The sequence below is a fragment of the Antechinus flavipes genome, chromosome 1, assembly GCF_016432865.1.
Source record: "Antechinus flavipes isolate AdamAnt ecotype Samford, QLD, Australia chromosome 1, AdamAnt_v2, whole genome shotgun sequence".
NCBI lineage: Eukaryota > Metazoa > Chordata > Mammalia > Dasyuromorphia > Dasyuridae > Antechinus > Antechinus flavipes.
This window is the reverse complement of record NC_067398.1, coordinates 17,578,659-17,601,030: the sequence shown is the minus strand read 5'-3', so window position 1 is coordinate 17,601,030 and position 22,372 is coordinate 17,578,659. Positions and strand designations below refer to the sequence as shown.

The window sequence follows — 22,372 nt, the reverse complement described above, 5'->3', positions numbered from 1 at the left end:
CTTCACCCTGTTTCCTCAGCTGTAAAATGGGATGATAATAATAGCACCTATCTTCCAGGATGGTCACAAGGCTAAAATAAGATGACATCGGTAAAGTGCTTTGCATATGTTAAAGCAGTATATAAATAAATAAATATGAATAATAAATAAATAAACAGTAAATAAATATAAATAAAAACAATTATTAGTTATTATTCTCTCCTGTATAGTACTATGGGCTCCAAGAGGGCAGGGACCAGTGTCCCCCATATCAATGAAGTCCTTACAGTTCCCATCACCAAGCCCTGCATGTAGGTTGTCAGGATAAATACCATATAAATGACTGAACCATTGAGTCTCTTCATGAGAATCCTGGGTACTTCTCACTGCTCTTACTCATCCATCTATATTTCAGATGCTTGTGCAGGGGGGAAGGGAAAGAGGGTCAAAATCCATTGACTTTGAACTCTAGGAGAAATCAGAAAGAAGAGGGAGGAAGCCCTGAGACTGAAGTTCCGGGGCTACCCACCTGCTGACCATATTCTAGCCATATCCTCCTCCTCTGCCTCTAATGTATTTTTTATTTAGTTTTGATTCTCAGCCAGTGGTCAACCCAGAATCACCAATCAAAAAGGACCTTAGAGTAAAGTAAAGAATATTTATTCAATAGCATAGTGTTATGAATGGGCTATCCCAGACCCTCTCACTCCAAGCCCCCAACTCTTTCCATTTCACTTGATGAACTCTTTGGTCCCCCAGAAAGAGCCCAAGATGTCAAAAAGAAACTCTGGGTTTCAAGCCATTTCTACCCCTATCTAGCTTTTTTATATCATTTCTGATTCTCCCTGACCCTATTTGAGGTTTTCTTTGCAAAGACACTGAATCAGTTTGCCATTTTTCCTGTTCGTTTTACAGGTGGGGAAACTGAGGCAAACAGGTTAAACGTCTTGCTTGGGGTCACACAGCTAGTAAGTGTCTAAAGTCAGATTTAAACTCAGATCCTCTCGACTCAAGATCATCACTCTATCCATTCCTGGTTTATATTAAACATATAAACCAAAAACCAAAATGATAAGTCTAGAGCTGGGAGGGACTTTGAAGGTCTTTTGGTCCCATTTCTTCATTTTACAAGTGAGGAAACTGAGGACCAGAGTGTCTCAGTGACGCCCCCGTGAGTCAGAATTATAACAAAGTCAGAATCTGAACCTTGGTCCCTCTGTGACTCAGTTTCCTATCTGGGATGTATCTGTCCTACCTTCCTTCCAAGCAAATTGTGAAGAAAAGTAGCTGTTCTTCCATGCTGGCCCTGGGATCCCAGCCCTCGCAGCTGTAACATAATCTCTCGAAATCACCCAGGAAAGGTTTTTGTGAGAGCAGCAGATCAAAATGTACCGCCTGGCAGGGGAGGGCAGGGGCTGTGCTAAGCCTGCCCATCTCACATGACTGCTTTCCATCTCTGAAAAGACCTCACTGAAGTGAGTGAGTGAGAGAGAGAGAGAGAGAGAGAAACTGCCAAAAAGCTATGCACACTTGCCAGTATGTGCAGCCTCCGAGATTCCACTAGCTTCCCCCGTGCCCAGCCGGCACTCATGGCCCAGAGAGACATGGGGATCAGGGTGCCCCCTGAGGCGACGGGGTTCTACCGAGCCATGCTGGTCAAATCAGGTAAGAGCAAGCTTGGCTTGGGGGGGTCAGCTTCCCTGCTTCCTCTGCTGGGCAAAGGATGCGTTTGCCTGCCTCCACCTGGGCACCTCTCCTGGCATTTTCCTGGGCATCTGCAAGGTGCGGGAGAGCTCTACGACAGGATCCCAGCTGCCCTGTAGATGGGATTTCTTAAAATGACTGATTTTAAAAGATTGCTGACTACACTTTTCTATAAATGTGGCTATTATGATTATCCAGGGGAGATTTCTTTGGTTTGTTTCCTTTTTTTTTTTTTTTAACAAGTCCCATAGTCCAGGTAAGGAAGCCCTCGTTTTAAGGGGAATGGCTTGCCCTTTGGAAAGGGGGGAAGATAAAGAATGGTCCCTGTGTCTTACATTTCTATGATTGTATTTTGAGTGCGATGTTTTCCGTAGCCTCATAATCCTGCCGGCTCCACCTTCCTTAACTCAAAAGAGATTTCATGAGAAATCGGCCAGGATGCCCTGGGCCAAGGGCAGAGAGGCAGACCCGGCTTGGTAACCAAGCGAGGCGCCCTGCGCTCCCAACTGGGGCCCTGCCAGCTGTGGGCACCGGAGCCCAAATCTAGCCAGGGCTTTTTTGTGTTTGCTCCTGGAGCCTTGGGAAACATCAAACCAAGCAAAATTGCAGGGATTCAGTCTGATTCAGCGGCTCCCGGAGTCAATCATCCCGGGACATGCTGGGAATGGCTAAAAACGAACTCTGAAGCCTGCTCGGGACAAGAAAAGACCCAAAGCAGCCTTTCGGGGTTACTTAATCACTTAGCTTGGCCTGATTGAGTGCCCATTATCTGTGGAGCTCTGGGCTGGGTTCGGGAGATGAAAAGAAAAAAAAACTTTGAAAATCATGGAATGTTCAGAGTTTCTCCCCATACATATTTATTTGACAACTGAAATTCTTCAAAGTGAAGGGACTTATCCAGGATCACACAGCTAGTTAGTGGAAAAGTTGGAAGCCCCTAATCTGTGTCCTTTAAAAGCTAATCCAAATGCCACTTTCTCCATAAAGCCTTCTTTGATCTACACACACACACACACACACACACACACACACACACACACACACACACAGTCTCTGTGTGTGTGTGTGTGTGTGTCTGTGTCTCTCTCTTTATCTCTCTCTGTCTCTGTCTCTCTCTCACACACATACACACACACATACACACACTCTCTGTCTCTGTTTCTCTCTTTCTCTTTCACACACACACTCTCTCTCTCTCTCTGTGTCTCTGTCTCTCTCTTTATCTCTCTCTCTGTCTCTCTTTCTCTCTCTCTCTCTGTCACACACACACACACACACACACACACACACACACACACACACACCCCTTATCTAGCAGTGGAATCAATTGCTTAAGGAGATAGTGCCCCCCCATTACTTGACATGTGAAAGCTTTGTGTGAAGAGAATTCTTGTTCAGATCTGGCTTGGGGTAAGTGTTCCCTTCCAATGATGGGACCCTTTCATTTTCTGTTATTCTTTACTCAGGTATATCTTTCTAAAGTTGTAGTCTAGACATAAATCCAACCCCTCCAAGCCTCAATCCCATAGATGAAGGGCCTCCTTTCGTTCCTCTTGCTTATTACCCATAATTTGTGCCCTTGTGCTTGGCCCTCTGTGGCTCCCGTGCTACTGCTGACTTCTTCCTTGCATTTTTGGCTCCCAAGAATTAGGAGGCCTCTCTACTACTATGATTATAATTGTGCACAGTGGTCCTGAGCTCAGCAGTAGGTGAAGATTGCTTTCTCCTTTCACTCTCCCCCCTTTCCAGTTCTAAGTCCCTTTCTTTTAATAGCATTGTGAGTGTCTGAGCAAATATATTTTTCTAGACCTTATTATGTTATGATTATGGCCAAAAGTGTGTTATTCCCACATTTTAAGCTCTAGTCAAAATAGAAATGTATTTTTTTCAGATAAAACTCTTCTTAGATGTGTCTTTCTCTTCCAAAAACTCTTGTTTTAACTGACCAACATGATGAAAAGGCCCCCTAGGCCCCTAAAGCCTCCACTTTCTTGCCCAGGACTCCCAGGTCCCTGTCACGCTTGCTAACTTTCATGCGGTAGTATAATGCGTCCCCACATAAATCACTGGAAGTGGGGGATGAGTTTGCCAGTTCCCATCCTGGCCAGGTGTGTGCCTGGATACAGCAGAAGCTCCTGGAGGGTGGAGACTCTTTCATTTCTGTCTCCATCTCCTTAGAGTCTAAAATGGCACCTAACGCATAGTAGGTACCCCCAAAGACTTGCTGATGGACCACAGTTTGACAAACTTTGGTTTCCTTTGGTTCCCTCAGCAGAGAATCCCCTACCACTCATCTTCCCCTGACCCTTACTGAGTAACCTCTCATCTTACAGCCTCCTTCAGGATGGCTCATCTCTGCCCTCTGCAGGGAGAGTCCCTTAGTTAGCCCCTCCTTCCACCTTCCAGCCCCTGACATACATCAGAGCAATTGGACCCTCTGTAGTTCCTTTTCCTTTTATTTTTTGTTTGTTTTTACTTTGAAGTCTCTCCATTAAAAAAAAAAGATTTTTCATCTCTTAGCAGGAAAGAGATTCCTTTTTTCTTTCATCTTTTATTATGAGAGATTATATTATTATTAGATTCATTCCCTTGCTGTGGCAAAAGGACCCAAAGCACCTCCCCCTCCTCTGCAGGCTGACACACCCTCCCCTTTTCTTCCTGTCTTCTGAGCATCAGAAGAGGGATGCTGTCGAGAGAGGGTCTCTTCCTGCTACAGGATGGACGAGGTGACTTCTGAAAGCCTCGGAGACACTGGGATAAACAGCGTGTGAGTTTGAGGATGCTGGCTTCGGTTGGAAGCCCAGTCACTCTGGGAAGGTAGTCCTGAGAGGATGCTGGGTAGTGGGGACACTTAACAGTGACCAGGCTTGGTCACTGTGGCCAGAGATGGGGAAAGGAGCATTGTATGTACAGTCACACCTAGCTGATATAGTGGTTAATTTGTAATTGTTCGGACATCCAATCAATATAAAGCTAAGAAATGACCATCATCCCCAGAGACAACTGTCAGAACTTTAAGATGGGCATTAGGTCGAAAAAAGACCTGAGCGTGGGGCAGCTAGGTGGTGCAGTGGAGAGAGCACCAGCCTTGAAGTCAGGAGGACCCGAGTTCAAATCTGGTCTCAGACATTTAAGATTTCCTAGCTGTGTGACCCTGGGTAAGACACTTAACCCCAAATGCTTCAAGGGAAAAAAAAAGACCTGGAAGTCTCAGTGGACTACAAGCTCAGTCTGAGCCAATAGCATAACATGGCAGCTACAAGTGTGTTAGATTGCTCTGAGGGACTGAAGGGTCTAGGACTGGGTAGGGAATCATCCTCTTGTTCTCTACTCTGATCACATCAGTTCTGGAGATTTGGGGAAGAATTGTAGCAAGATGGAGACTATCCAAGGAGAGCCACCAGATCAGCAAATGCCCCTGAGATCGTGACAAATGGAGGTTATGTGTAAGAAGACATGTAAAGGGTCATATGAAAAGGGTCACTGCATTCAAGCATCTGAAGGGCCTTCATGTGAAGTGGAATTAGGCTGTTTCCGATTGGCCCCAGAGGACAGGAAAGAAGGAAACAAGCATTTATTAAGCTCCTACTGTATTCCAGTCCCTATATGGTGTTTCATAAATATCATCTCATTTCAGACTCCCAACAACCATGAGAGGTGAGGACTCTTTTTATTCCCATTCCACAGATGGGGATCTTAGATGTAGAATTTAGACAAGAGGGGTTAAATGACTTGCACAGAGTCACACAACTATCAGGTATCGAGCTCCAATTTGAAGTGAATTTTTCCTGACTCCAAGCCCAACACTCTAGTTGTCCCTGAGCCAGAAAAGGTGTAATGGATAGAGTTTGAAAAAAGTCAAATTTCAGCCTGATGCAAAACAAAAAAAAAAATTTCAACATGGAGATTTTTATGGAAAAATAAAATGGGCAGTGTCATTATTGGAGTTCTTCCATCTGCTGTGGAGGGATTTCTGTCCAAGGGTGGCTTGCTCTAAATGGCCCACAAGGTCTCCTCCAGTTCTGAGATGCTGTGATTCTCATCCTCTGGGTCCCAAATAATTGTCACACAGGTGACTCTGGCAGCCTCTCCCAGCTTTTCCTGACAACCGTGGCCTTCCATGCTCACCCTGCCTTTGATTAGTATGGGAAAAGTCTTGTTAGCTCTTAACACATGGGTGTCTGCAGAGCTATCCCCTCCTCTGGGCTTCCTCCAACAGGAATGAAAGGAGGGCCTTGGATTCAACAGCACCTCCGAGGTTCCTTCTGGGGCCAGATTCCTTTTGTGACCTCGGCAAGTCAAGCAATCTTCACTGCCTCAGTTTCCTCCTCTGTAAAATGAGATGATTGAGAAATTTATGTGCCTTCCGTTTTAAAGATCCCCGTTATCCATGATCCTATGACACTCCCTACCCTCCATGTGTTTTTAATCTCTCTTTGAATGACTATTATTCATCTTATTTCTCTTAAAATAAAAGCAACAAGTAAATTTTTAAAAAAAATCCTATTCAAACCTTTCTATGCCTTTCTCCCACCTCTTTCCCACAAGCCACCACCCCATCTCTTTCACTAGCAGACTTTTTGAAAGAGTGATCTCCATCTCGTCACACCATCCGCCTTCCATCTCTAAAAACTTCTCTCAAAGATTCCCAGGGGCCAAATGACCAATCAAGTGGCCTCTTCTTCCCTTCCTCCCTCTATCGGCAACATTTAGGGTGTTGGCAGCTCACTCCTTGCTACTGTTCTCCCCTTGAGTTCTAGAGAACAGCACCTTGCTGGTTCTGTCTCTGCCATTGATCCATCTCTGACCTTTTCACATCTCTCTTCCTGCTGACCCCGTAAACCAGGCCGGTTCTGTGCATCTCTCCTCCATTGATCTTTCTCCACGCTCTTCTTTATGACCATTTCTCCTCCCACAGTTCCAACTATTTTTCCATGAGAAACCTCTAAATTCACATCTCTAATCTCAACCTTCTTCCCAAGTTACAGACCCACAGGATCTGTTTACATGTGTATTATTCATTAATTTATTAAATAAGATTGATCTCATCATAGTCGTTTCCAGATATATTCCCCAGCCACCACCCCTCAACCCTGGAAACGAAGCCCTCCCTTACAGCAAAAAAAAAAACAGTGAGACGGTGACCACACCCGACCATGTCCATGACATGCTGCCCTTATGTTTCTCCACTTCTCTGCAGAAAAGGAGGGAGATATGTTAGCTTCTTCAACTGTCTTCTGGTCCAGCATTCTTTTCACTTCAGTCAGAGAGTTCCTCTAGCTTCCCTTATTTTGTTTCAGTCCATGCAAGTCTTCCAAGGTTTCTCCGAATTCCTCACGGCCATCATTTCTACTTCACAATAATATACCATTACATCCCTATAACACAGCATCCGGTCATACGTCGGGGGAACCTGCATTGCTTTCAATTCTTTGCTACCACAAGGAATGCTATTTTCCTCCAATTTTTTTTTACCACAAATTTAAAACTTCACTTCTGACTTGGACATCTTTTAGGTGCATGTTTGGTATGGTGATCACTGAACTAGAAAGAATCACCGGTCACTTTCCTCACGTGATTCCTCTGGAGTAACCAGACCCCTTCCCAGATCCATCAAGAGCCTGTTTTCCCACAGTCCATCCAATACAGATTCTTCTCATCTTTGCTAATCTGCTTCCAGATTGTTTGTTTGCTCTTCTCTTATCACCAGTAGCACGAGGTGTGTTCTCCTATGGTATCTAATGGTTTGTCATTCTTCTTTTGAAAGTGATTTAACTCCTTTGACAGCAGGGAATGCTGTCGTCCAGATCCACATTTCCAATGCCCATAAGACATCTTGAACGGCCGCCAAATTCATCATGACTAGAACCAAACAAAAGCCTCTCTTGCCCCCTGGGTACCATCTTTCTCTCTGTGTTATGGCAGAGCCTTCCCCTCATCAGTGAATCTTGAAATCCTAGTATCCTTTTTGCCTTTTCCTTGCCCCTCATTCCCCTATTTGTTTCTTTCAGCTGCTTAAGTCTTTTTCATCCCCAATCCATGCACCTCATGTTATTCCCATAGTTCCCATCACCCTGATCCACATACTCAACTACTTTTTGCCTGGACTATGACAAATTTCTCCTGGGCTTCTTACCTTTCCCCTACTCCTGTCTCTCAAACCATTGTCAGGTTGATTTTATTAGTTAATATATCTGATTATGTCACTGCACTGCCCAGACTGGAGCAGCTAGGTGGCACAGTAGATAGAGCATCTGGCCTGGAGTCAAGAAAGTTCATCTTGGAGAGTTCAAGAATGGATTCTTACTAGCTGTGTGACCCTGGGCAAGTCACTTCACCCTATTTGCCTCAGTTTCCTCATCTGTAAGCTGAGCTGGAGAAGGAAATGACAAACTACTCTAGAATCTTTGCCAAGAAAACACCAAATAAGGTTGAGGCGAGTTAGACAAAACTGAACAATGACTATTAGGTTCAAACCTTGCCTCTGTCACTTGCTCCCTGTGTGACCTTGGGGGAAACATAACCACTGGGTTGATGACCCCAGAAGCCTTTTCTCCCCATAGATTTAAGATCCTATGACATTTTTCCCCAAATAAAGGAAAACTCTAATGTCCTCTGCAATCTAACCAAACTATCTTTACAGATTCATCTCAAGGCCCTCCCTGATGATTGCCGGACAATCCTTCATTTGAGTTGGGGAATAAAGCTGATTCAGGAAAAATTCCTCTTTTTTCTTACTCCCGTATCTTGTCTGTGCAATTTCCTACTTTATGAATGCTAAATCCAGCTCCACTTCAACCTGTTTTAAATCCCCCCACTTTCAAGAAGGAGTTCCAGCTTCTTCATCCATATTTTTTCATTATAAAATTGGGGGAGAAGAACCAGATCTCCAAAGTCCTTAAGAAGCAGCCTATAATGAAGCCAGTAGGTTTCTTGGAATCATTAAGATGGGTTCAAATGCTTCCTCATATACTTAATAATTGTATGATCCTGGACAAATTGTCTAAGCTTTCTAAGACTCGGTTTCCTCACTAAATAAAAGGAGCGTCTCAGATTTGGTGATCTCTAGGATTCCTTGGGATCCTATGATCCTTCCAGCTAATCAATCTGGATCACAGGACATATGTCAATCAATGTCACCCCTTGTGGAGCTTTCTCTTCTCACCCTCTAACTCAGAAACGATCTTCCCTCCTCAGAACACTTTTCAAGTAAAGTCAGTGAGCACTTGTTAGATACCTACTTTGTTCCAGCCACCACACTAGGCACTTAGTAGATACATATAAGTGAAATAATTCTAGGCCAAAGGAGTCTATAGGAGAAACAATCCACACTTAAATAGATATATCTCAAGTAAATAGGAGCTAATTGGATAAAGGACACTGGCACTTGGCAGATCAGAAGCCTCCTGTAGGAAGTGGCCAGAGAGCTGAGCCTGGAAGGAGAATGAGGATTCTCAGAGGCAGAATTCTAGGTGAGGGGCTCAGGGCAGTCAATGCAAGGCTTGGAGGCTTGATGTGGGAGGAGCAGAAAGGTCAGTCTGCATGGACCATGAAGCTTGGGAAGGGAAGTAACAAGGCTGGAAAGGTAAATAGTCAGTACTATGTGCTGTACAAATTGACTGGTACCCCTTAAAGCCCTGTGCAGCTAGCAGCAACAGGCACCCACGCCCTGGGAGCGGAGTAGTACGTGTATTTACTTACTCCAGTCTATTTTTACCGTTTGTCATCCGATCTCTCGGGCAGTACTTTGCCCATAGCCGGCATTAGAGAGAGGGCTGGTTGGACGGCTGGTAGGAAAAGGTCCCACAGGGCACCGAGGAGCTTTCCCCGGGGCTTGGCAGATCAGGTGGCACTCCTGAGCTCTCTGAAAGGTCAGAGAAGGGGCAGCTGTGGCCTGGAATCCTGGGAATTTGCCTGCTTTGGCCAGGATGGAATTTGGTGCCTTCTGAGGTTTCCACCCATTCATTCTCCCTTCACGGCCCTCTTCTCAGAACCCCGATCCATTTTCCATCTTTTTTAATCTTCCTGTCACCCCAGAACAAGCTAAGACAGAACAAAAATGTTTGAGAGAGGAAACCAAAGGAGAGCCGTTCTTGGGATAAAAGGCCCAACCAACCATCCCTAATGGCAACTGAGGGGAAGATGGTTTTCAGAAAAATATTCATTCTTCTCTCTCCGACACATACGCTTTCCTAAACAAGCCTCTTGCCTTTCCCAGATCTCCAGCAGACAATTCTTTATGGCCTAAGCTTGTTAATAAAAGCCTAAGTTCCTTTTCTTTGCAGCCTCGCCCCCTCCCCATACTGTATTCCATGACAAGTTATTATTATCCCAACACGCTCCCACCCCTTCCATTCTTTCAGCCAAGAGCAGTTGCAAAGACTCCCGGTTGTTTTTGTTTGTGGCGATGGTTTTGCAGAAATGTCTTTGAGAGCCTAAAAGAAGACTTTTGAAATTTTAGAGTATGAGACCTAGGGAGGAAGTTTGAGTTGTCATGGAGACTTGGCTGATGTCTGTTTGTTGGAGATTGACTACTTACAAGCTCGTGGCAGCTCCTTGGAAGTGGATACGAGAAAGAAACATGAGAAAAAGCTTAGAGTTATGGATAGCTTAGCGCCCCAGAGGACCCGGCATTATGGAGACTGATGACCCTTGCTTCAAGGCTCATGGATCTGTCAACTGGACCGGAACTGGCCCCTAACCTATGGGCGGCCAGAACCAAACAAAGCAGGCTAGAAGCAGGAGAGACAGAGCAAACAGAAGATTAATTTCAAAGTGAGGAAGATGGCTTGCAAGCTAGGGCACATGGACCTAATGGAAGGGACCTGAGGCAGTGTAGTGAGATCGAAATACTTATATCCCTGATTATGTGTGGACAATGAGGGGTAGCAACAAGGGTGAGACACGTTTGATTCATAGCAGGGATTCATGACCAGAACATGAGTCCTGCAGGTGCTTGTCTAAGCTCAGAGACTACCTGATGCCGCCGTGCAACCGTTCTGGGATTTTGCTGTGGCTGAGCTCAGAGGGTGAGCACAAAGGATTGTTGTTTTACCTAGTTCAAGGCACAGCTTGCTGGACGGTAGCTCTGAGAAAGAGAATATATCCCAATATCTTGACTGATTCCGACATGGTTCTCCCCATGTGCTCCCATCTGGAATGGGGTGCTCCCATCTGGAATGGGATACTCCCCCCTGGAGGCCCCAGCTTTGATAAGCTAAGGCTCAAGAAGAAGGAGAACATCCAAATAAGGGTCATAGATCAAGATGGGGAAGGGATCTCTGTAGTCACATAGGCCAAAATCATAACTTACATTTGAGAAAACTGAGGTCCCAAATGGTGTAAGAGTCTTGTTCAAGGTCATATAGTTAAGGAAACAGAAATGGCTCCACTCAGACCCAATCCCACTACTGAACGACCCAAAGTTTTGGCCCGCTCATTTCTGACCCGGGCTCCTTTGCCCTTCATCAGACAACATAGTGGCCCGTCATCCTCGGGACTCGCCATACTGGTGCCTGACTCATCAAGGACATCCAGTCTGCTTTAGCTCAGCGCTCCAGAACTCCTGAACTCAAACCAACCTGTTTCCCTCAGTGGCGTAGTAGACATCATCACACTGGGTTCTCCTGGAGTTTTCCAAGCAGAAGCTGAAAGTGTATCAGATATTCATCTGTCAGTTGGGAAATTGGACTAAAATCTAATGGACATGAGAGCTGTCAAATTCATAACCCACTGACTGCAAAATCCCCAATGCAGCCCAAAACACATTAAAATATAATTGGATAGTTGTGTGATCCTGGGCAAGTCACTTAACCCCAATTGCCTCAGATAAAAAATACATACATATATATATAATTGGAAATGTTTAAGAAAATAAATAAAATGTAATACAATATAAATAAGGCTAATTTGTAGTATTCTAAACCAAGGAAGCCTCTGTTTCTATTTGAGTGTGACACTATTGGACTAAATGAATACCCGGGTTGCCTTCTGATCTGGGGGAGATGATCTCTCAGAGCTAAAATCTGCTCCCCATAGACACCCTTAGCTCCTTCCTCCAAAGGCCTCTTTGAATCTGCCTGCCGATTGTCACCAAACAGAAGCGATCAGTTGTGGGGCAGGAAAGGGAGCAACCTTACGTGGAGTGATAATGGAAGGGAAGCTAAGCTGACTGACTTTGACCTTGTCTCTGATATTTGGCTGTGGGCAAGACACTAACCCCTTTTGCCTCAGGATTTCTGATTATAAAATGGGGGAATTGAATCAAATGATCGTAAAGAGACTTTCAAGCTCTAATTCTACCTTTCTTTAATTCTCAATTGTAGCAATAATGCTGCTCTTCAGCAGCATGTCAATTGATTACACATTCCCAGTACTAAGGGAAGAACAGAATATAGGACAATCTAGAGAAATGATTTATGATTTGCTGAATGATTTTTATCATTTAATTTTTATTTAAATTAAGTGAAGAGACATCATCCTAACTCTTAACCAGAGCTTCTTCCATCCTGTTGTCTGATCTGAAAATTACTTCCATTCAAATGACCTCAATTTCTCCATTTGCAAAATGGAGAGCTGTAGCTGATTCTCCCTCCTTTTTAACTCATGGACTACTGTGATAATAAGATGCCTTGGCACCTTGGTGGGGGGAGGGGGAGAAGGGAAGAAGACTAGATGTTCAAGCTGAAATTATCTGATTATTTAACATTGCACAATTGTGTGGCTAATTTTTAACTCCTCCCCCCTCCCCAGTACATACGCTCCCAAATTAAGTGTGCAAGCATTCTAACGGTGTGTGCTTCTCTGTCATGATGCTGACTAAGCTAAGCTAGTTTACAGAATCCAATCATCAATCCAAATATTTTTCCCACACCTAAGACAACATGGTGGTCAAACGCAGTGGGAAGTAATTCTCTACAATAGTACATTAACTATACAAACAGAAGACAAATCTCCATGTTTCCCTGTTTTGTGATATTCTCTGTCATTTCTATCACTGCTGTAGGACATAGGGATTAACTCTGATGAATAGCTCTGGGATAGGTAGAAAATTCCAAAAACTTCCTTCCTTTCTTTTTATCCATTCTTTCATCTTCCATTGCTCTTTTTTCATTCCTTCTTTCTTTCCTTTCCTCCATCCCTCCCTCTTCTTTCATTCTGTTTTGTCATTTCTTTCCTTCTTTTCATCTTCTTTTCTCTTTTTTTTCCTTGCTTCCATCCTTTCTTTCAGTTCTTTATTAATTGAATTTTGTTTGCTTCTTTTAAACGACAAGGATTTCTGTTTAATCTCATCTTACACACACATTAAACCCTTCTCTATCACAAAGAAAAATATTTAAGTGACATAAGAACATCTGACATCATTCATCCATCCATCCTCGCCACTAAAACAAAGGGAAAGATGAGTTTTCTTCAAAGTTCTCCAAGACCAATGTTGTTCATTATAATTTATTAGACTTTGACCCAGGTAATTTTATCATTTACATTATATAGTCACAGGGTATTTCTGCTTTCTTCTTTCTTAATCCCTCAAGTCTTCCCTTATTTCCCTTGAATTCCTTCTTTATGATTTTCTTATATAGCAACTATTTCATTTCATATTAATGTTAGTTTGTTTGTGTGCCAAACCGTTTTATTTATAAGCAAAACAAAAACAAAAAATTGTGGCTAGAAGAGCAAAAGTGATCATAATGAGATATTCTAGAGACCCCTAACAAAGGATCTATAGGAAGCAGGTTATAGTTATAACCAAAATGGCAAAAGATGAAGGGAAGAAAAGCAGAAATAAGATGATAGGCTCTTCCTGAATGTTGTTTCTTTAGATATTTCTTTTAAAAGGACCTCTTTGACTTAAAGGACCATTTTAATCAGTTTGAGTCTATCCCTGATATAGAGGGCCTCAGATAGTGGGGGAACTCAGGGCTGAAGGGTCTTATACTTTACCCAGAGTTCCCCCACTATCTGTGGCCCTCTACATCTCCCACTTTCTTTTGTTGGCCCCACGTTGGGCGCCAATATGTAGTGTCTGGACTAGCTCTCTGAAGGATCTCCGGACCAGCCTTGGTCTTAGTGGAGGAGGCAGGAGAGTCAGGAAGATGGTCAAAGATGGAATGTGTCTATTTCCAGTCTTCTCAGCCTTTAAATACCTCAGTATGATTATATTATTACAGCACACTATTTGTGAACTAGAGAACCATTATATCATCAATCACACTGAGAAGTGCTAACTATATGCACCCTGCTATGTAAATGTCTCTTGCTGTAAGTATCCCTTGCTTCAAGTCGGACACAAGTGGTTGCGCCCATCCTGACTTCTCAGGAGAAGATGTGAATATCAAGGGAAATGGGGAGCCAAATCAGACATTATCAGCAGGTTCCCTCTGGGCTGAAGGATCTTATACCTTACCCAGAGTTCCTCCACTGTTTGTGGCTCTCTACATATTCAATTTATGCCCTCTGCATAGATTAGTAATCTGATTTCTTCTCTTGACTTGGAAGCTCCTAAATGAGAGCTGGAAGGGATTGTAAAGTTTATTTCCTCCAAGTTTCTTATTTTGCAGATGAGGAAACTGAGACTCAGAAAAGTTAAGGGACTTCCCCGGCATTACACAGAGAGTATGAGAATGAAATGGAACTTGAATCTATGTCTTCCTGACTCCAAGCCTAGGGCCAGGTTCTTCTAAAACTGAAAAGCTTCATCTTCTAGAATATTAGCATCTAGAAAGAAAATTAGTGATCATTAAAAGCAAGAGTGATTTTTATCAAAAATAGGTTATACCAGACAATCAGGAAGAGATCATTCCAGACTGACTCTATGTCCTTTTTTGAAAGGATTACTTATTAGAGCAATAGATCAGTGAATCACTTTAGACATAAATTACTCCTGCATTCAACAAAGGCTTTCAGACCCTCTTCCACCATGGCCAGACGCCACCTCTAGCACTGTGTTCACTTCTGGGTGCCACATTGTAGAAAGGGGATTACCTGATAATCTGAGATTGCCCAAGTGGTGGGCAAGATGGTGGAGGATTGGAAACCCAACCATACAAAAATGAAATGGGGGAACTATGGATCTTGAGTCCAAAGAAGAGATTTAGGGAGGTTGTGATGGCTGTCTTTAAGAATTCGAGGTTAAGAGGGGGCAGCTACATGGCTAGTGGATGGAGCACCAGCTCTGGAGTCAGGAGGACCCAAGTTCAAATCTGGTCTCAGACACTTAACACTTCCTGGATGTGTGACCCTGGGCAAGTCACTTAACCCCAATTGCCTCAGCCAAAAGAAAAAAAAAAAAAAAAGAATTTGAGGGAAGGACTCATGATTTCACTTTGCCTCATGGGCTCCAGAAGGCAAATCTGAGAAGAAATTGCAGGGCAGCAGATTGAGTTTGGAACAGCTGATTATGTGCTGGAGATGTCGTGTCTCTAATTTTTCTTCTGGCAAGGGCTGGCTAGCTGTTCTCTGGGGCCTATGCTGAGATTCTACAATGTTGGTAAAACCTTTTAACCAACACAAACGACTTGGAAAAGTGATGATCTAGGAAAGCCCAAGATGTCACTACTGTGAAACATTTGGTGTATTTCTCTGCTTCTCACAAATGTTGTACCACCTTGAGTTTCTTCTTTTTCTTCTTCCCCCTCTGGCTGATGTCCCTTTAGCCCCAAATTCCTACCTCCCTGGCCCTTTGAGGGCCTTTAGGAATATGTCACTGGCTTTTCTAAGGCCTTTTCTCCATGCCGGCTATGAGAAAATTGCCTCCCAGGGCATGGAGTCCAGCTTTCTGGTTTTACAGCTGTGCGTAATGAGGCTCAGAGGCTTTCTGGGGATTACACAGACAGCCCTGGTCTTGCCAGGATTTGAACCCAGCTGCTTCCAAATCTTGCCTTGCTTTCCTTCCTAGGAATACCCTATTTGATGACCATGATGAGGACACAGAGCTGAATGAAGCTTAACTATACCTCATTCCACTGTTACCCCCTCACTCCCCCATCCCACTTGCTTGCATTATTTGAAAAGCCAGTTGTCATTGGCCAGAAAACTCTGCCTTCCTCACTCTAGGGCCGTCCCTGTCTGCTCCATGACCAACCTATCCCACCCGACCCCTAAACTGACAGGAGAGGAACCGAATCCAAGAAAGGGAGCCCTTGTCTAAAGTCACCTGCCAGGTTAAAGCTGGGCTGAGACCAGAGCCGGGGCGCCCAGACTCCTGGTACCCGTCCCCGTGGGCGGCCTCCCCGGCAGGTCTACCTGCCTTAGCAGCAGGAGGCTTCCACTGCGGGGCCAACCCGGCACTTCTGCCCCCTGGGCAGTCTCTTCTCCGCAGGCAGGAGACCGGCTCCCGCCCCGGCCTCAGGGGGAAACTGCCCCGCCCACTTTGGCAGGATCCTCCAACCGGAGAGGGAATCTTTCAGGCGAGAGTGGGCGCAGCGGTCTCCGGGCACTCCTGTCCCGCTGACGGCCACACCCCTTCTCTTGACCGGAGCCTAATGCGCTGGAGGAGGAATCATCAGCTTAGAGCGCCACCTTAGGAGTCAGGAAGCCCCGAGTTCCAATTCTCTGTCACGCACTTCGGAGCCTTGTGACGCTGGGCGTGTAACTTGACTCCTTGTGCCTCAGTTTCCCCCGCTTCAAAATGAAGGATCTGGGCGGCCGCTGGGTGGCGCAGTGGGCAGAGCACGCCCTGAAGTCAGGAGGAACCGAGTTCAAATCTGCCCTCAAATCTCCCTAGCTGTGTGACCCTGGGCAAGTCACTTAACCCCAATTGCCTCCGCAATAAATAAATAAAACAGAATGCGGGATCTGAGCCACTCCCCGACTCCGAGAGCCCACGAACCCTTCCTTCCCTCGGGTATCTGCCCGCCGGGGCTCCACTTTTCCCCCATCACAAGCGGACAAGCTTTTGGAGTCCCAGCCGAGGGCAATGGCAGCGCGCAGGGTCCTCTGTACTCCGCCCGGCCCTCGGCCCTTCCCTCCTCCCAGGGAGACAGGAAAAAAAAACTCTGCCTCCAAACGCCCAGGACACGCAGAGGCGGTGTTGCTGCACCGCCACCTGGTGGCCGCTCTGGGAAATCCTCTGAGTAACGACGAAGCCCCGGACTGGAACTAACAAGAGTTGGAGAATTACTTGGGCACCACGTGCAGGCGGGGTGGGCAGGAGGGGAGGGCAGTCCCGGCCTGCGGAGGTTACAGAGGTAGGGGGTGACCTGGGACCTGTACCCTCCCTCCTATTTTAGACCGCAAAAGGCCGAACGGGGAGCGTTGGTGAGCAAAGAGCGGACTGGGGGAGGGACGGCCTTGGTCGGCTTGGCTCCCGGGGGCAGAGCTGGGAGCGGGCGCGAGGTACACCCGGAGCCTTCCCCAGAAGGCAGTGCCCTGGGGGGCGGGGTCGCGGGGTCGCAAACCTAGAGCCCAGTGGGCCCAGAGAAGGCTCTGGCTGAACTCTCCCATTTCACAGAGGAGGAAACTGAGACACGGGCGTTCCCCAGGCAAGCCCACTAGGAAGCAGGCCGGTGCGCGGGATACCATGCTCCACTTAAGCTTCCAATCCCATGGCTGGTTTTCATTGGCTGGTGAACTGGTGGCCCCTCCATCAACCAGCCGTGAGCCTCCAAAGGAAAGGCCGTTAAGCACTTTGCAGTGCTATATAAATACGTCTATAAATATTATACAAAGAAATAATGTAAATTATAGAATAATATCAATGTAGAATATAAATTATCGAAAATATCTGTAACAATATAAATTATAGAATCACATAAATATTATAGAAGATAAATTACAGAATAATATAAATATTATATTGCAAATATTTCTAATGTAATTGTGAATAAATATATCTAAATAGATATAAGATAACAAATATATTCTAAAGAGATATAAAAGCATCTTAAAGTGCCAAATAAATGTCACTTCTTGCTATTAATGTCCTTCTTCCTTCTCACTGGGGTTCTTCAAGCAGAGACTAAGTGATTTTGTACTTGCTGTACTTATATTAGCGTAAGATTAGAAGGAAAACCTTCAGCTCAGAGTCCATCTCTTAGGCAACTTGTGACATTGGACGAATCCCTTACCCTCCGTCTAGTTTCCTTCTGCTGTGAATTGCTACTGTTACTATTAAAATGTTCAAATATAATTCCCATAGTCCACTCAAACCATGGTTCATGTGTTTCTATCCAGAGATATCCCACGTGCTTATTAAGTGATATTTTCAAAAAACATTTAGTAGTTCCAGAATAGTAATAATCTCATCTCTCCGTAGAAGATTTCAAAAATGAGTGAAAATAGAGGAAAGAAGGGGCAGCTGGGTGGTACAGTGGGTAGAGCAGCAGCCTTGACACCAGGAGGACCCGAGTTCAAATCCAATCTCTGACACTTAACACTGTCTAGCTGTGTGACCCTGGGCAAGTCACTTAGGCCAAGGTAGGAAGGAAGGAAATAGAAGGAAGAGGGGCAGATAAGGTGGTCAGAGCGCTGGTCCTGGCGTCGATAGGCCCCAAGTTCAAATTTGGCCTCAGTCACTTGATATGACTGGCTGTATGACCCTGGTCAAGTCTTCCAACCCCGATGGCCTCACACACAAAAATGGATGAAAGAAGAAATTTTAAATAGAAATATCTTAAGCACAAGTTTCTTTAAAGAGTTGTCAGAAAAGCCATTAATTTGACATGTAGGTTTAAAGGTGTTTACTAGCTTGAGCAATGCATCTATGAATGATGATATGTAATATTCTTCTCTAGAAGGTAATGTTCTCTGGGAGCAGGTTTCTTGGGGGGCTTCCTTTCAGTTCAGAGTAATCACCCCAAATGCAGCCAGGTGTTCAAGTCCAAATCCTTTATTGTCTCCTTCAAAGTCTTATCTCCTACACTTGGGGCTCAACTAGTTTTCTGGAGGCCTTCTCTAGTCTTGTTCCGAGAGCTTAAGCTGCCTTTTCTGGCTTGTGAATCTCCTCAATTGAATCCTGGCTGAGACTTCCAGAGCTCTTAGTGGACTTGTCCTCTCTGGCCCCGACAGCTCCTCCTTATATATGCTCTCTTAAAGGTGTGAATCTTGTGGGATGATAGTAAGTACTAAGTACATGTAAATTAGAGCATCATTAGCTCATCAATCCCACCGACTTGGCACCTTGTAAGAATCCTAACAATGATAGAAACTTTTTTCCTTTTTATAACATTTTTAGAATAACTTCATGCTAATAGAGTTACTGGGTTAAAAAGTCTCACCGACTCTGTGACATAAATATTGCTATTCCAAATGTCTGCACCAGCATTCAGTTTCACCGATAATGTATTAGAGTCTTTTCCCCAAATTCCACCACCGTTAAATTGTCATTTTTTAAAACCAGTATAATGTATATAGAGAACAGCATAATCCAGTGAATGAAGAGCCACCCTCAAAACCACAAAACGCTAGATTCAGATCTTCCTCCTTTAATCAATCAAAAACCATTTATTAAGCATGGCCATGCCAGACGCCGAGCCGTGTGCTGGAACATACACTGGCAATGTGACTCTAGGCAGGTCACTCCGTCGATCAGTGCTCCAGGTAAATCCCTAAGGCTTTAGGATACACTTAAGAGTTTCCTAATCTGAGAGTTCCCTACCAATGAAATGACAGCTGTAGTCCTGATCCTTCCTGGATATAATGTGGTCTCCTAAATTTGTCTTCCTTGAATTTCCTTTAATTATCAAAAAAAAAAAAAAATCTCAGCAGCTTTTTACATGCTCCTTAATGATTCCTCTTTCTTCTTCCAAAAATTATACTTCTCTTGGCGTTCTTGACCATCTGATTTTCCATATGAATTTAAGGGTATGAAATAGCCAACTAGCATTGGGGGGGGGGGGGGCAAGGAGGGAGGGGTTGGGTTACATCCTTAAACTGGTTTTGAAAATGCTGATATTTTCGCTCCTTCGTCTTGCTCCGATCGTGACTGGGAATTCCTCTCCATTTATTGAGTTAGCAGTAATGTAGATTAGTTAATATGGATTCAAGTTCCTAAGTCTAAGTTGTAAATTAGTGGTGGTTTTTGTTTTGTTTTGTTTTTTGATACTTTGATAAAACCAAATTAAAGCTGGCCTGGCCTATCAGAATGTGAGCATACATCCAGATTCTCGCCATACAGAATCTGGGTTACCCATCAAATGTTAGAGAGAGGGGATGTTACCCCAAAAGTATATTGGGGTTACGAGCCAATATTTCAAGGGAGACTTAGACCTTCTCTAAAACAAGAGACAAAGATTTTATTACACTGTTAAAAACATGCTAAAACCCTATGGTGTTTTTAGAAATTAAGAAAGGAGGTGGAGGGGAAGAGTTAAATTCTCTCTCACAATTAACAAGGAGGAAGAATCCATTAAGGCACGGCAAGTTGCTAATGAACTCTGAACTCTACAAGATGGACTGAATTCCTAGAAAAGAAATTTGGTAAGAGATTACGCCACGGGCTGGGGTTAACTCGAAAAAGAAGTTGCTCCTAATGGGAGTTTGCTGTGTGGTCTTTTTTAGGAAAAATATAACCTTGGAAGCTGACATCATGCCTTGGCTCTCTGATTGGATACAGTAAACTATGGGGTCGTGAAGATTTTGCCAATGCAAGCAGCAAAAGGCCTGCTTAAGGCCGAGATAATCCCCTCAGTGCTCCTCCCTGCTTCCCTCAGGGAGTACCTTGGACAGTAAAATATTGGTTTTTCTCCCTCAAGACCTGAGGTCTTATTCAACCTCCATCAGCATAACATGGCAGGAATAGGTGCTGGTGTAGGTAGAGCTCCTGAAGGCTTTTTAATTATTTGCTGAGGCAGTTGGGGTTAAGTGACTTGCCCAGAGTCACACAGTGTTAAGTGTCTGAGGCTGGATTTGAAAGCAGGTCCTCCTGACTCCAGGGTCAGTGCTCTATCCACTGCGCCATGTAGCTGTCCCTCCTGAAGGCTTTTAAGGACAGCCAGATGTCTTCGGATAAACTGGCAGCACTTTTAAAGTATATTGATTAAAAACAAATTCGTTATTTAGGGTTGAGTAGATCACTATTAACATCCAGGTTGTTATTAAAGAAGGTCTTAGATTAACTGGCAGAAAGGGGCAGTGAATACAAATCCATTACCTGTGGGTGATTTTCTCTATATTGAAGTAACTCCTCAAAGAGGTAGAAGCAGCTACCTTTAGCTGCTTCCCAAAGGCACAGAACTAAATCGGAAACCAGAAAGCCGTTCATAAGCAAAGGCGTTCTTTCCATGAATCCAAGACACGGTGGAAAGGATCCAAAGGCTCCACTACCAATTTTACAGTTTGGGTAACTGAGGCACATGGTCACACAGAGGAGGGACAGTGACAGGGCCGGGATTCCCACCTAAGTCTCCCGAGTCCAACATCGGTGCTTTCTTCCTGGCCCTCGGCTGTGACCTTAGCAGACCCGAGCCTGGCTAAGAAGGAAATCTTCCAGGTATAGATGCGAGTTAAGCAGGTGAGGCTCTGTGCAGGAAAGGTCAGCCCTGGAAGTACAATGCACTTCAGCCAGTCAAATCAACAAGCCTTCCTGAAGCAGATGGAGGCAGGAAAAAAGGCCTTGCCCTCCAGAAGCTTACACTCTAATGGGGAAAGGAAGCTTGTAAAAAGGAGCCGGTAGATTGAGGTAGGAGAAGAGCCCCCCACTGGGAGCATGGTAGAACGGAGTAGAGTCAGGATAAACAAAAGTCCTTAATTTTTATTCTTTGTTGAAGAAAGAGGAGAGAGAGTGGACACAGGAATCTCCTCTTTCCTCTATTGCTCGTCCTACTCCACCCTCTAAATCCTCCTCCCAATCTCTCTATCCACCAACAAATCAAGCCAGCACAGAATGGTGGGGCGGGCCATTTTCCAAGCAAATGCTAATAGAGTATTGCCCAATTGGTAATATTGCCCAATTGGTAATTAGCCTTAAGTACTTGCTTTTCCTAACCTCAGTGCATGAACTCGAGTTTTAGCCCTTTACCCTTTCTCCAGTTTTGACTACTTCTGGGTGCTGAACAGGCCTCCGGTCACCCCTGCTACCACCTCCTCTCACCCAAAGATGGGCTCCCCCATGTCTTCCTGGGTGATGGGGACTCTTTTTGCTGAGACATCTGATGGAGGTCACCCAATCACTTTGAAGTGATCTGCTATTTATTGTGTCACTTGGCAGATGTGACCTTTATTTATTAACTGTCCAAAGTCCTGTTGGTTTCAGAGGGCAAGTGTTAAGAGTTCAAATGTTGGAGTTAGTTCTTCTCAAAGGCACAGCCGGTTTAGAGGCTTGGAGCCCTTCGGATGTCTCCAAATCCAAAGGTTCTGTCCTTCAGCCTCTGCCTCTGCTTTCTTCTGCCTCCAACCAAGACAGAGATGGAAGGTCTCTCTTATCTCCTTCTGGGGAGCCCAGCCACCAACTTGCCGCGGAGAAAGGGCTTCTGGCGTAGCTCCACTGAAGTCCGGCAAAAGTGTTCTCTGCAGCAGAGTCGTTCCTCTCGAGTCTAGCGCGATCAGCCAGCCAAGAGGAAAAAAGGTGTATTCTGGAATGGCTGTCTCGCCTTATATGTGAACCTTCTGAGAGAATGGGATTATGGGTTTTCTCCCATAGTGCTCTCTGGCCCAAAGAGCTTTAAGGTGAGGATTCCCTTGAGTAAAGGTGGGAACACAAGCCTTGTCTTGATTAGTTCTACTTAGTACCTTGTTTCAGGTTCTGGCCAAA

General features: G+C 44.7%; 1 protein-coding gene across 2 annotated transcripts in view; it reads left to right on the top strand.

Moving 5' to 3' along the window:
• Positions 1 to 22,372, top strand: part of FAM107A (family with sequence similarity 107 member A) — a 128,156-nt gene that overhangs the window by 91,701 nt on the left and 14,083 nt on the right. Inside the window, exon 1 of one of the 2 annotated variants that reach the window (XM_051979955.1) lies at positions 1,424 to 1,644. The exons of the other annotated variant lie outside the window; for it this stretch is intronic. Within the exon in view, the coding sequence (XP_051835915.1) occupies positions 1,518 to 1,644 (127 nt within the window). The 5' untranslated portion in view covers positions 1,424 to 1,517. Of the gene's footprint in view, positions 1 to 1,423; positions 1,645 to 22,372 lie in introns of those variants that run through there. 2 annotated transcript variants of the gene reach the window in all.